At 42.3% G+C, this 15479-nt stretch overlaps 1 protein-coding gene across 1 annotated transcript in view; it reads left to right on the forward strand.

Moving 5' to 3' along the window:
- Window positions 1-13312, forward strand: part of LOC139450647 (lymphocyte antigen 75-like) — a 111176-nt gene extending 97864 nt beyond the window's left edge. The window contains exons 42-51 of the mRNA XM_071232442.1: window positions 217-320; window positions 1343-1600; window positions 3469-3629; window positions 4249-4348; window positions 5422-5672; window positions 6210-6381; window positions 7112-7363; window positions 8990-9169; window positions 9978-10325; window positions 12892-13312. Of these exons, the coding sequence (XP_071088543.1) occupies window positions 217-320; window positions 1343-1600; window positions 3469-3629; window positions 4249-4348; window positions 5422-5672; window positions 6210-6381; window positions 7112-7363; window positions 8990-9169; window positions 9978-10325; window positions 12892-13088 (2023 nt within the window). The 3' untranslated portion in view covers window positions 13089-13312. The remainder of the gene's footprint in view (window positions 1-216; window positions 321-1342; window positions 1601-3468; window positions 3630-4248; window positions 4349-5421; window positions 5673-6209; window positions 6382-7111; window positions 7364-8989; window positions 9170-9977; window positions 10326-12891) is intronic.
- Window positions 13313-15479: the final 2167 nt, after the last annotated feature.

Below are 15479 nucleotides of genomic sequence, written 5' to 3' on the forward strand. Positions count from 1 at the left end.
GTGAGTGAGTGAGCCAGGTTTATGCCACTTTTAGCCTCCAAGCCTTTTCATACATAAGGGGTAGGATGGGGACGGGCAATAGGCTTCAAATATTCTACACATGGGATATCAAAGCTTATGCCCTTTAATCTGATGTGTCCATTGAATACTTTGTAAGAAAATTTGTATTCTCTTCACTATTTTTGTAAATTATTTAAAGTACCTTTTCTGACCTAGATGGAGTGATGGGACACCTGATGTTAAATTCATGAACTGGAACAAAAACGAGCCTAATGACTTCGGTGGAGCAGAGGCCTGCGGCGACATGACAGTGTCGAATGGTGAGATCTTGTGATAGAATGATGCTGTGTGATGAATTGGCTGGGTTTCATGAACAGTATTAGATCACAGCATGTCAGCTTGATGGTGGCGGAAACCCCGTAGTGATACAGGTCTTAGATGTTAACCAATTAGGTGAAACCCACAAGCATGAGTATGGTGTTGACAAAACTAGAATCATAATCAGGGCAAACCCCTGATCATAGGTTTCTGTCACTCTTAGGGGATGTAACTCTGTATAACAGATTGTGGCATTCTATACAACTGGTCCACTGGTTGTGGTTGTGGTGATGATTATGATGATGATAATGAATCATCGAATGACTGTGATGATGATGATGATGATGATGATGATGACCTTGTGCAGTGGTACAATGATGTTCATAGAATGACTGTGATGATGATGACGATGATGATGATGATGATGATGATGATGATGATGATGATGATGACCTTGTGCAGTGGTACAATGATGTTCATAGAATGACTGTGATGATGACGATGATGATGATGATGACCTTGTGCAGTGGTACGATGATGTTCATAGAATGACTGTGATGATGATGATGATGATGATGATGATGACCTTGTGCAGTGGTACAATGATGTTCATAGAATGACTGTGATGATGATGACGATGATGATGATGATGATGATGATGATGACCTTGTGCAGTGGTACAATGATGTTCATAGAATGACTGTGATGATGATGATGATGATGATGACCTTGTGCAGTGGTACGATGATGTTCATAGAATGACTGTGATGATGATGATGATGATAGAATGGACTTTGTAAAATAGAAGAGAAATTTCAGATGATGTTACCCTTACACATGATGATGATCATGTTCACAATATGACAGTTGCTTATTAATCTGAAAAAGATGATCATGTAGTAATACATAGTGCATGTACTCATTAAAGAAGACAATACTGATACCCTTGAATCTTCAGTGAATAATATTAGACAGATAGAATGCTGTTTCACCATTCATGCGTATGCCTTGTTTGTTCCACCAGGAAAGTGGAATGATGAGCACTGTTCCATAGTACAGGGTTACGTGTGCAAGTTAAACACGAACCCATCCCCACCCACCACAACACCATCCCCCACCATGCCCGGTAACTGCCCACCTGGGTTTAAAACCTTCGGCAACAGGTGCTTCCATGTCAACACAGCTCAGGGGAACCAGCTCAACTGGGCACAGGCTCGTAAGATGTGCAAAGGTCAAGGTCGTGGGTATGACCTGGCTAGCATACGAAATGCAAGAGAACAAGGTATGTTTATTGACTGCACTGAAGCAGAACAAAGGCCATGCTTTATTTCCAGGACCTGTTCACTCACTCACGCTATCTCACTTGCAAGGATAGAAATAACAATAAATATGACAAAACTCTTTTTTATTTTTACAAGAAATCTCTGGTAAAAGCAGTCGATTGTACAATTCCAACAGCATGTGTTTATGAACCACCATCAAATAGTATTCTGTCCCAAAGGTGTCACACATGCAAAGGCAAGTCAATCAATCATCTAAATAGGGAATTGCATTGGACATCATTTTTACTGATGCATCAAATTTGGAAATGTCCTGCATGCATCTTCCATAGGGATGTCACAATTTACCAGTGCATCGGTGCATTGATAATACTTTCAGAGTGAGTGAGTACGGTTTTTCAACACTTAGCAATATCCTGGCAGGGAACACCAGAAATGGGCTTCACACATTGTACCCATGTGGGGAATCAAACCCGGGCCTTTGGCAATACACACTTAACTCTATAGATTCATATATTAATTGTGTATCAATTCATATTTTAATCCTGTATCGTTACGCACACACATATAATACACTGAAATACAATAACAAACGTGTATTGAAGCACATTTAGTTCAGGCAACATCCGCTATTTTAAACAATCTGCAATAGGCTTGAATTAGTTTAATGCCCTCAATATCAGCCACATTTTATAAGCACTGGTCTTAAGTGACACACTTGTTACACGTGATTTCATTGACTGATAATTTTTATGATATCCTATCAAGTGACAGAATTTCTGTCAATATCATGGCGAACTTACTAGTGTTTATGCCCTATGAAAGAGTATCATTATTGGAGATTGTTGTATTTTGACACCAAATCTACCATAAAACTTTTTCAAAGGTTACCTGAGGTCTTTCAATGTTGTTTCTGAAAACCAATCTACAGTTTGTGATGGTGGTCAAGAGGACAACTGGACCACTGATTTCAGATAACAGGAGGCCCATTAATATTACTGCTGTTCGTGTTGCAAAGAACCAGCAGTTTGTAAACCATAGGGGTGGTCGAATAGCCTAGTGGTTAAAGCGTTCGATCGTTACACTAAAGACCAGGGTTCGATTCCCGACATGGGTACAATGTGTGATGCCCATTTCTGGTGTCCCCCGTCGTGATATTGCTGGAATATTGCTAAATGCGGCGTAAAATCATACTCACTCACTCAACCACAGGGATTCTGGGTTGAAATAGGTCACCATCAGCTGATGCTTGTCGTACGAGGTGACTAATTGTATCGCTGGTGAAGCTGTAACTCGGCTGATTGTTGTCATCGTGCCCTGATAGTGTGGACTGATGCTCATGCTTTCAATCACTGGTTTGTCTGGTCTGGATTTTTTGTAGGCTGCAGAGATATAGCTGGAATGGTGGTATTTCTCACTTTGGTGTCCAACAACATTCGCAGACTCAGTTGTGTGTGCTCACATATTTCTTCTGTGCCTCTGTTCACCCAGCAGGGAATGAGTACCCAATATGTGAGGTGGATGTTACAACCCCTAGCACCCTAGCTTGGGTTGTATACCCCCTAGGGAGTTGAGAATGATAACTGGAATGCATACGGATCTGCTGGTCGGGGAACAAATGAAACCACATTGGGGTAGACACTAGTACCTGGTTGCCTGGGGTATATAAATGTATAATAATAATAATAATAATTTTCCCAAGCTCTATGCACCAATATCTCCGCTTTCAGAGAACATTATGAATGTTTTCGGCACTATAATATAGACATTCTTACAAAGATTTGTTTTACAAATTTAGTTTGAAATGCCTTCGAACCAAACTATTTCTTGTCATTGTTTTGCTGTTAATGGGTCCCTCTTTTCTATGCAGCCTTTGTCTCCACGCTGCTGCTGAACACGGACACGCCCCTGTGGCTGGGGATGTACAAGACCCCTGGGTTGGGGGGGTCCCAGAGCCTGCTGTGGGCCTTCAACAATGACCCCCTGCTGTACACCAACTGGGCAGCCAAGGAACCCAACGGAGACATGAAGGTTGGACTGACCAAGGGCGTGAAATATATACTACTCTGAAGAAGTTAAGGACCGCCTGATTCTTTCGTATTACTACAGTTACAGATTAACATGAGAGATTAAGTAACATGAAAGTAATATGAAAGAATCTTTAACTTCTTTTGAGTAGTATGGCAGCTATGCAATACTTTAGTTTATGAGTGGAGGGGTGGTAGGTTCAGTGGTCAGAGAAGGGGATGGGGAGACATAAACTTAACCTGTTTAGAGTGAGTGAGTATGGTTTTACGCCACTTTTAGCAATATTCCAGCAATATCACGGCGGGGGACACCAGAAATGGGCTTCACACATTGTACCCACGTTGGGAATCGAACCCAGCTTCCTTGGCGTGACGAGGAAACGCTTTAACCACAAGGCTACACGACCGCCCCTAACCTGTTTAGAAGGTCTCCATAAACTTTGGGGAGGGTCAAGGTTAACGTGAAAAGTTATTTTTTTATTGTACATTTGTTTATCGACTTTGGAAAAGTCTCATTAAAATTTTTTGTTTCCAATTTTAAAGTTCAATGATTTCATCTAAAGCATGTTACAGAGAAGGAGCACTTCAGGGTGTGTGATGTATTTCCTTGTTTCCAATGTCAGGAGAGCTGTGTCCAGATGTACTCCACGACCGCCCAAGCAGGACTGTGGAATGACATCAGTTGTGAGGCCAACATGGGCTTCCTGTGTGAGACATGGAGAAGTTAGTAACAGTTTTGTATCCTATTTGACATTAGTGTGAGTCCAGCTGGCTAAGGTGTCGCAATTGGGATACGGTGACATGCCTCAACCAAGTCAGCGAGCCTGACCACCCGATCCCGTTAGTCGCCTCTTACAACAAGCATAGTTGCCTTTTATGGCAAGCATGGGAGCGGAAGGATCCCTGGCCGTGTCATACCAAAAGATGTCAAAAGATGGTACTTGTTGTTACACTGCCTGGCACTCGGCATTCAGGGGATAAAAGAAGGACTGGTTGGCTCGGGGTCAGTATACTGTGTCTGAGAGGGGTATCCGTGTTAAACTGTGACATGGTATTTCAGTGGGCCAGCACTATAAAATCGGCATTAGTCCGGACTAGTACAATCTAGGACATGGGGTCCTAGATATATCCCTGGTTTTATCCATGTGGAGAAAGGTACCTGTCCTCTGCTTTATGAGCCAATGCTCTAACCACAAGGCTGCCCCTACGCCTAGTCTGTTATACAGACCCTGAAACAAATACATCCAATACAACCCATGCAAGTCTATAATATTTGCAAGTCTAGATTACTGCAGTTTCTGAAAATGAAGAACTTCTCTGGGCTCCTGTTTATGTTTTATTAAGATAATTTAGCAACTGTTGTTTTTTAACTTCTTGCTTAATACAGGCACGAGTGACCAAACATGGCATCAGAAGAACACACTAGTTGATCTCCATAGGCCAATTATGCCGTTATTGTCCCTGCCACAAAGTGGAATGGGGATATAGGAATGGGTGCTGTCATTCGTCCGTCCTGCAATCAGTCTGTCCATCACGTTTCGTTTACGGAGAAGAACTCAAAAACCATGAGAGATATCTTAACCAAACTTAGCAAATAGATAGGTCTAGTGGTAAACTGTGCCTTTTGATAGTTTGGAATTTTAAAAAAAGTTCCTTTTTGAGTTTGACTTGAGTTTCGAGACTGAAAATGGCGGTAGTGCTCGTTTCCGGAGTGCTAATGCCTTGCACACAAGAGGGCATGTCATATTGGCAGGGGATATGAGTATTTCATGCTTCTTTTCACTGTTTTTTTCAAGAACCTTACATCACCATCCCCGAGGCAATTCCCAACCCCTGCAAACAAGGCTGGAAACCCCTGGGTCAGGACTGCTTCAAACTAGTGACCACACCCATGACGTGGTCAGATGGTGAGGCGTTCTGTACTCAACTAGGAGGACGTCTCACCACCATCAACAGCCTATATGAACAGGCTTATATGTATCTCCTAGCAACCAGCAACAGCTCTACCTCGTCCATGTGGATTGGTATGATGCAATCACAAAATCAGGTAATGGCATCAACTGAGAATCTCATCTATATTTGGCAGTGGAAGGAGGATGGTTCTCCAATTCTAACTGTAAACATTTCCGATGTTTGATATCTTTATATATCCTCCAGACAAATACATAAGTGTGAGTAAGTTTAATTCCACTTTGATGAATATTGCAGGTATATGATGGAATGTCAGCTTATAAAATGGTTTGAGATAATTTATTTGGCCAATGATTTGTTTGTTTGTTGTTTAACGCCGCACTCAGCAATATTCCAGGTATATGACAGCGGTCTGTAAATAATCGAGTCTGGACCAGACAATCAAGTGATTGACATCATGAGCACCAATCCACGCAATTGGGATACGATGACATGCATCAACCAAGTCAGCGAGTCTGACCACCCGATCCCATTAGTTACCTCTTACGACAAGCATAGTTGTCGTCTAACCCGAAATCCCAACAAGGGGACAGGGCAGAGGTTGCTGGTGACCAATTCTAACCTGGAATCCCCTCGAGGGGGCGTCAGATCAAATGTTGTTTATCTTCTTCAGACAGGGAAGTATGTGTGGCCTGACTCTGTGCCTGTCTTGTACACCAACTGGGGGGTGAATGAACCCTCCCGACGTCCGCAAGGAGGCTGCGTCTCATTCAACGCCACGACCGGAGCTTGGAGTGATGACGACTGCTCAAACACATTGAAGTTCACCTGCCGGATCACAACATGTGAGTATTCTAGCACTCTTGTAGCCGAAAGAGAAATAATGAAAGTCAAAAATCTTTCTCCCAACTTTTTCAATTTGAAAACAGCAAAAAGCAGTGTCTTGAGTCTAAAAAGTACAGCTTCAGTGGCAGAGAGATAAGTGATGTCATTTCATTGTGATGCCATTTCATTGTGATGCCATAGTAACAATGACATCACAGTGGTCTGCAAGGCGTTATGATGAAATTTCATTGTAGCAATATCTACTGGGAGATATGGCTTGGTCTCACCCAAGAGAGGGGCGGTCAGGTAGCCTAGTGGTCAAAGCCCAGTTCAATTCCCTACGAGGGTACAATGTGTGAGGCCCATTTCTGGTGTTCCCTGCCATGATATTGCTGGAATATTGCTAAAAGTGACCTAAAACCATACTCACTCACTCACTCATTCACCCAAGTGATATCTATTGGTAAAACAATTTTAAGATGAAGATATCTCAAGAGTTGCAGATAATAGACCATCCCACCATCCATGATTGGATAATTCCACGACGGGTGAAACTATCATGTCTATTTTGTACAAAAACTACACAAATTTTGAGGTAAAACACAACAGAAAAAGACTCATCATAACAGATTCTATAAAATGACAATAAAACTTTTGACAAGGAATGGTCAGATTTTAAAGTAGCCAATTGTGGTCTGGGGGAAATTCATTTCAAGTCTTTAACCCTAATATCTTCTGTGCAATCCCCAGCCAAGCCGTTGTTCACACCCCCGCCACCCAACGGCCAGTGTCCAGAAGACGAGTGGGAGGCCTTCGGTTCCAGCTGCTACTGGTTCCAGGGCTCCAAGCAGCTCACTTTCCCTGCAGCAGTGTTCCAGTGTGAGGAGCACGGAGGCCACCTGGTGGCAGTCCATGACAACACCACCAACAAATACCTGTATTCTCACATCAAATATCAGACATCAACAAGTGCATGGATCGGACTCCACAAGTCAACTGATTGTGAGTACTAATCAACTATTCCTGTAAATAATAGGGTGTGGTGAGGTGCCAGTCCTTGTCTTAGCCCCTTAATGCCAAGCGCCAGGCAGGGTAACAACAAGTACCATCTTTTAACGTCTTTTGGTATGACGTGGCCGGGGATTGAACCTCAGACCTGCTCTCTGGGCAGATGCTCTACCACAAGAGCACGGAGGCAGTTGTAAAGAATAGGGAAAAACCCTTTCTATATTCACAAAAAACGAGTCGATTGTACAAATCCAACTATATTTTGAGCATGTATTTATGAATCACTGTCAAATAGTGATTGATACCAGGTTTTCGCGAAAAAGTGAGCATATCCTGCACCACTGGTGGCACCTTCCCAAACACATGCAAAGGCATGTCAACTGTTCAGCTGATAAAACATGGGAACATATTGTACATTTCTTGTGGAGAGGTCAAAACAAATATCTTGACAGAAGTAAAAACAGATTCATGATATGAACACATAACACTTAATGAAAAACAACTTTATTTTTTTGTCATGACATATCAGAGCTACTTCTTGCCTCTACGGGGGCATGGGTGGCCCAGTTGTCTAAGGCGCCGTGATTTGCTGTGCAGAGTTGCGTCCCTTGGGCACGCCAGAAACCTATGATTGTGGGTTCGAATCCCGGTTCGCCCCGATTATGTTTCTAGGTTTGTCAGCACCAAACCTGTGCTCGTGGGTTTCACCAAAGTGGTAAACGTCTGAGACCTGCATCACTTCGGGCTTTCCTCCCACATTAAGCTGACACGCTGTGATATAACTGTAATACTGTTAAAAGGGGTGTTAAACCCAACTCACTCACTCACTCTTGCCTCTTTATAAAAGAAGTGCTAAGTAGGCACATAGAGTTTGTATATATATATATATATGCAGACATGTCTACACAACACAAGGTGGGATTAATGTACAAAGATAACATAATAATGACAAAGACAATGAGATTAACAGGAGAGATGCCAATTTGATGAAACCCACAAACACAGTTTGGTGCTGACAAACCAATAAATATGACCTGGGTGAACCTTCGGGTCAATTTCTAGCATCTCCTGTCGTGAAATTGATGGAATATTGCTAAAGAGGCGTAATACCATCATCACTCACTCTCTGATAGGCATCCATTGCTTGTTGGAGGAGGAGAAGATAACAATTGGGATCAGTGCATGGTTACAGCAATTACCCAGACTGGTATTGTGTCATCCTACCTTCATGGACTGTTTCTCATGAACACTGCCTCCGTTGTCTAGTCGGCATGCCCAGAGAGTGGAATGTTGGCAGTTTGATCCCATTGAGTCATACCAATAGACGTTAAAAGATTATACTTGATGTTACCCTGCTTGGTGCTCAGCGTTAAGGGGCTAAAGCAAAGAGTGGTCAGCTCGGAGTCAGTATACTGTGTCTGAGTGGGGTATTCATGTTAAACTGTGGCATGGTATCTCAGTGGGCTAATACTATAAAACTGACTTAAGTCCGGACTAGTACAAGCAGCCACACACACAATATTGACCACAACATAAAAACCATTCACCTCACCTGTTTCAAATGCTTCCACCCTCTAGATGTATATTGGCTGTTGAATCAATATTCACTGTCACTTTCAGATGGTTTTGCTTGGCGTGACAACAGCCCTGTGCAGTTCACGAACTGGGCCCCCAATGAGCCGTCTAAGGTGGATCCAAGTGGGAAACAGGAGCACTGTGTGGAGGTGTTTGCCCAGACTGGTCTGTGGAATGACGTCAGCTGTGACTCCTCGAGGGGCTTCGTATGTGAGAAGCCACAAAGTAAGGATCCAAGGAGGAATATCCTGAAACATGGCACTTAGTGATCCATCCGTGAAGATCCCGGCCAGAATACGTCTTCAGCAACCCATGCTTGCCATAGAAGGCCACTATGCTTGTCGTAAGAGGCGACTAGAGGGATCAGGTGGTCAGATTTGCTGTCTTTGTTGATGTATGTCACTGTATCACAAAATGCTCGTTATGTCAATCCCTGGATTGTCTAGACTGCATCATATATTGCTGAGTGCAGTGTTAAACAACAAACAAACATTGCCACCAAAGTAATCCAGCATGCCTTAAAAGTGGGCAGGCGCTAGGAAAGCAGAACACCAAAGTATTAAGTGGCTCGTAGACTGTCATTGTGGGTTTGAATTTTATTTATTCAGAAGTTCACTTGACTCATCTTTATAGTATCCCTATTCCAAGAATTTCAAAATTAACAAGGATAAGTAACTTCAGCATGATATTTTCATGTTTCTCAATACGTTCTACCCACCAAAGATCATACAGAAGAATCACATTTGGGCCACATAAATATAGCGCTTTCCAAAAAACAACTCACCATCTATCAGCAATGAGTGAGTGAGTATGTTTTACCCCACTTTTAGCAATATTCCAGCAATATCATGGCGGGGGACACCAGAAATGGGCCTCACACATTGTACCCTTGTAGGGAATCTAACCAGGCTTTGACCAGAAATGGTGAGCAAACACTTTAACCACTTTTTTGTTTATATGAACATAGGGGGTCATAAGCTGTTTCAAGACTAGATGAGATGAGCTGTAATGTATTACAAATGAATCTTTCCAGTTCAAGACACAAGCGTTCAGAACTTTCCCTCCATCCCAGCCCAAGGATCCATAACAGGACCACCTCCAGTAACACTACCTCCACAACTGGTGCCAACAGTACAGACAGCTACAGCCAAGGTCACAACTGTCCCGCCAACTGCAGCCAAGGTCACAACTGTCCATCCAACTGCAGTCAAGGTCAGAACTGCCCATCCAACTACAAGCAAGGTCAATGTGCCTCCAGTTCAAGTGACATCTGCCCCAACAAAATTCCCAACTCAAGCCCCAACTCTGGGCCCAGGCAAGACCCCTCCAACCATTCACACAACAGCCAAAAGCAGTCAATCATCTGTCACCAGCAAACAGGGTAAGAATTGGAACAATTCTATCTGTTTACATAGGCCTTCCTTTTCCAAAAGTCACAAAATACTCAAACATTATGAAGATTTTTTAATAAAGCTTAATATATTACATTCTCTAAGATGGGGCCTGATTTGGGAAGATTTTGATCAAGGTCAGTCAAAGGTCAATGTCACAATGTGACATAAAACTGACACTTTCTAAGGCACTCTCCTACCCAGAGTTCCATGCGGCCGGCAGCCAGCCAGCATAGTACCTCTGCCACAGGCCAGCGCCATGTGACTATTCGTCACATCGTTAACAGTCCATCAAAGATATTGCATATGCTTTTCGTCCGTTTCACGTTTGACAAGTCCACTCGTTTTCACAAACAAATGTCAAAGAATGGTGAAGGTTCATTAAGAAAGTATCCTAATACTTGAAAATCTACTTGTTTTTGCGTAGTTATCCTTTGTTTACATTGGTTGTACGGCTCCACGTGCTGTCATCGAAGCCCAGCAGAGAGCTACCGATACGGTCACTTTGATGCGTATGTATTGTCATGCAACTCACTGTTGCAGTTGTAGTAGCATATTTATAAATTTATGAAAAACAATATAAAAGCGCCCCAAAATACTTGCATTATCCGTTCTATTCTGATTTCTGAAAATGCATGTTTGTTTACAAACAAGAGAAAAGTCCAGTCACGTAATATGCAAATAAGCCTGTGGCAGTGGTGTTATGCTGAGTCACCACTGCGCCGGAGTGTGTTTCTAAGGCAATTATCAGTCTACAGGCATGATATTTGCGTGTTTCTCAATACGTTCTACCCACCAAAGATCATACAGAGGAATCACATTAGGGCCACACAAACATAGCGCTTTCCAAAAGACAACTCACCATCTAACAGCAATGAGTGAGTGAGTTGGTTTTTCGCCGCTTTTAGCAATATTCCAGCAATATCCGGGCAGGGGACACCAGAAATGGGCTTCACACATTGTACGTTTTTTGTACCCATGTGAGGAATCAAACCCAGGTCATAAGTGTGATGAGGCAACACTTTCACCACCAGGCTGCCCCACCGCGCCCTATCAGCAATGGACATCAGTGTTGAATTAGCTCATTAAACCCATGTACCTGCACGGGCCCTTGTGTCATTGCTTAAATATTTCTAGATCAGTTAACATCACAAGTGTCAAAAATTCACTATCCTATCATACCTTTACACAAGGCCAGACACTCTGTACAGCACCGCTCACCTTGTATCGCTATTTCTAAAGTAAAATCGCAAATCATTCACAAAAACTTCATATCTACCTCGTCTAGGGTGATTATTCTATCAATTCAAATGCACGAGACCTCCCAATTCTATAATACCGACCGAAAGCTGTCAACTCGCCACTTTGAATCCAACTGGGCACAAACGGCTGACATCAGACCCACACAGAATGAAAAACGATACAAGGTGAGCAGTGCTGTATGGAGTGTCTGGCCTTGTGTAAAAAATATAATAGGATATTGCGCAAGGGCCTGTGCTTAGCTGGAGCAGATTAAGATTCCTGGAGCATGTGTGAGTGAGTGTGTTGGGTTTAACACTGCATTGAACAGTATTCCAGTTATACCACGGAGTGCCAGCTTAATGTGGGAGGAAAGCCCGAAGTGATGTAGGTCTAATACGTTTACCACTTCGGTGAGACCCATGAGCACGGATATGGTGCTGACAAACCTAGAAACATAATCGGGGCGAACCGGGATTCGAAGCCACAATCATAGGTTTCTGGATGCCCAAGGGACGCAACTCTGCACAGTGAAGTGTGGTACCTTAGACAAAAGGGCCACCCGTGCCCCTCTGGAGCAACTGCTGGAAAAAGAACTTATGGCCTGCCTCCTGGACAGTGATCAGGGACCAGGGACGTCGCCCTGTCAGCAGGGTTAGAATGCATTATTGTTTTACACCCTGCCAGTAATATTCCAGCAATATGAAGTCTGACAAAAAGTCTATTTGTTGCTGCAAGTCATTTTTTGAAAGCAAGAGGAATGCTCCACAGGTACAGTGTCATAAAATCACCTGATCCTCAGTTGTGGACAACTCTAACCTTTGTGAGATAACACCGACCTGGATTGGCCCTGCCATGGATCCTGTGGTCATGATGGTGCTGCCCTGATGTGGCCCCTGTTGTCATGGGGGAGGGTGGGGGGTGCTTTTGTACGTTTAGACCTGCATGTAGTCATGGTGGTGGTGTTTTGTATGCTAATACTCTACTAGACCACCATGGTGTCATGGTGATGGTGTTTTGTAGGTTTAGACTTGTGTAGACTTGGTGATGGTGTTTTGTATGCTGATACTCTACTAGACCACCATGGTGTCATGGTGATGGTGTTTTGTAGGTTTAGACTCATGTAGACATGCATGTTGTCATGGTGATGGTGTTTTGTAGGTTTAGACTCAGGTAGACATGCATGTTGTCATGGTGATGGTGTTTTGTAGGTTTAGACTAATGTAGACATGCATGTTGTCATGGTGATGGTGTTTTGTAGGTTTAGACTCATGTAGACATGCATGTTGTCATGGTGATGGTGTTTTGTATGTTCAGGCTCGACGGGACCTGCAGTGGGATCTGGAGGAATTGCTGCCATAGTGCTGGGTATCATCCTGTTGGCACTGGTTGCAGCCATTACTATCTTCATTGTGATACGGAGGCGGGGAGGTCAAAATTTCGACTACGACTCTGGTATTGGATTCTCCAATTCCATGTATGACAGAAGTATTGCACTGGAAACCTCAGCTTAGGGCAACATCAAGACATAAAAACAATCTGCAACATACTTAAAACAAGATGTCATGTAAATGGGAAATGTAAAACATGTTCATATATTATATTGTCAACATGTAACAACATCATAAGGCCTTAAGGTAAATAGGTAAATAAGCATTATGATAAAAACTTTTTGCCTTTGTTTAATATCAGCTTTATTTAAGAGTTACAGGATAATATTTTGTTCTTCAAAATATTTGATATGCTTAGCAAATCAGAACTTTGAAAAGAAATACAAAGCATGAAAACATATGCATTCAGCTTATTTCACCAGAGCAGGTTTAGTGCTGAACACATAATGATACTTAGCTTCTCTTGTCAAATAACATATAATAAATAATATATTTATTTTATTGGTTGGTTTCGGGGAAAAGATAAAATTCGAATTTCAATTTTGTACTGCTACTAATAAATGAGAAACAAAAAAGTAATTCCATGGCAAGATACTGAAAGATAATTGATTGGCCCCGGGTTTTTTTTGGTTTAGAATAAAAAAAATTATGTCTTTTTCACCTTTTCTTACGAACAGCACTGATAAAATCTTGTGGTGCATTCATTTCAGTTAATTGTAAAACAGAGTCAGCCAAAAGATTTTTTGTCAAAATTCATATTATTTTTTTCCTAATTTCAGGATTTTTTTGCCTGTCAGTCTCGTAATCAAACTAAATATAATGTAAAAAAACAAAAGCCAAACATTCTATTTATTGTGTATACTATTACAGATATTCAATGATACCCTCATTGTGTCATTGAACATGTCGAAGAACACTGAAAGTAGTTCACATAAAGTGTTATTTCATCCGGTGAGACATCAGTTGTAATTTTTCAGATAAATACAGTATTTCATCTCTAAATATGTAATAAGGTATCTGTATTTGATTCAGAAGTGACTTAATTAACCAACTGCCATAACAGCCTTAACCAAGCCCCATCAACCAGGGTGAATAGGTGATCAACAGATACGTTCTTTTGATCTGTATAATTCTAAACGTGACATTTATCCATGTATCAATGGTTCTAGATGCATTTTTTTAAACTATCAAGGTTTTTTTACTGCATCTTTCATATTTTCTTGCTGCTGGACATTGGTCAGTCTACATGATGGTCAGTTGCACTGTATGGAGTTTATTGGATATCTGTATTCAATCTGAAATTTGACCTCAATAATATCTCACAATGATGGAAGTCAAAATGGTGATTGTGTGCTATTTAGGGGCCCATCGTTTTATCATCTGTTCCCCAAAATGACTTCCTGCCTTTGTTTTTACACACACATTCCCCCCTCCCAAAGAAAATTGTTCACTTATATGATGAATGTTGTGAAAAATTATGTGTTGTGGGATTTATGACAATTGTAACAGAAAAATTGTATTTTTTTTCAAACCCTGACTGATAATTTATTCTGTTGCTAACAAAATCGCACCCACACTCCAACCCCCAGTCCGGCAACCTAACCCCACCCACACTCCAACCCCCAGCCCCGCACCTAACCCCCACCCACACTCCAACCCCTGGCCCTGCACCCTAACCCCACCCACACTCCAACCCCCAGCCCCGCACCTAACCCCCACCCACAATCCAACCCCCAGCCCCGCACCTAACCCCAACCCACACTCCAACCCCTGGCCCTGCACCCTAACCCCAACCCCAATTCAACCCCAAGCCCCGCACCCTAACCCAACCCACACTCCAACCCCCGCACCCTAACCCAACCCACACTCCAATCCCCAGCCCAGCACCCCACCCACACTCCAAACCCCAGCTCCGCACCCTAACCCCACCCACACTCCAACCCCCGGCCCCGGCCCCAGCCCCGCACCCTCACCACACCCACACTCCAAATCAGCTGTCATTCACAGATCATTATTTGTAAATTCATATTTGTACAGGCTAAATGAAAGCTGTTTCATGGCTTTATATAAACAAATATCTTATATTTACAAATACTAGGCAGATATTAAACATAATCAGTTTCATGATCATCATGATTGTAAACAATTAATTATTTAAAAAATAAATTATGTTGTATATTATTTATCATGTGGAATAAAGCTAAATTTATGTACGTGGAAGTGCTTTTGTTTTGTGTTTCTGACAAACCAGTGATTGATATTATGACAAACAATCCATGCCATTAGGGATGGTAAATACTCTGTACAGCTGCATGCCTTAAGATGACTGTGCCCCCTGTACCCCCTCTGGAAATGACGTGAATACAGCAAGGATGTCAACAAAATTGGGAAAATTTCGTTTTGTGTTTCTTTGCCACATCAAAATTAAAATACCTTGATATATTTTAACTCCCAAAGGGGTATTGTGACACACATACCATTTCGAACTTAATATGGTGATAATACATCATATTG

Source organism: Haliotis cracherodii, unplaced genomic scaffold, assembly GCF_022045235.1.
Source record: "Haliotis cracherodii isolate W230 unplaced genomic scaffold, xgHalCrac1.p SCAF_8, whole genome shotgun sequence".
Lineage (NCBI taxonomy): Eukaryota > Metazoa > Mollusca > Gastropoda > Lepetellida > Haliotidae > Haliotis > Haliotis cracherodii.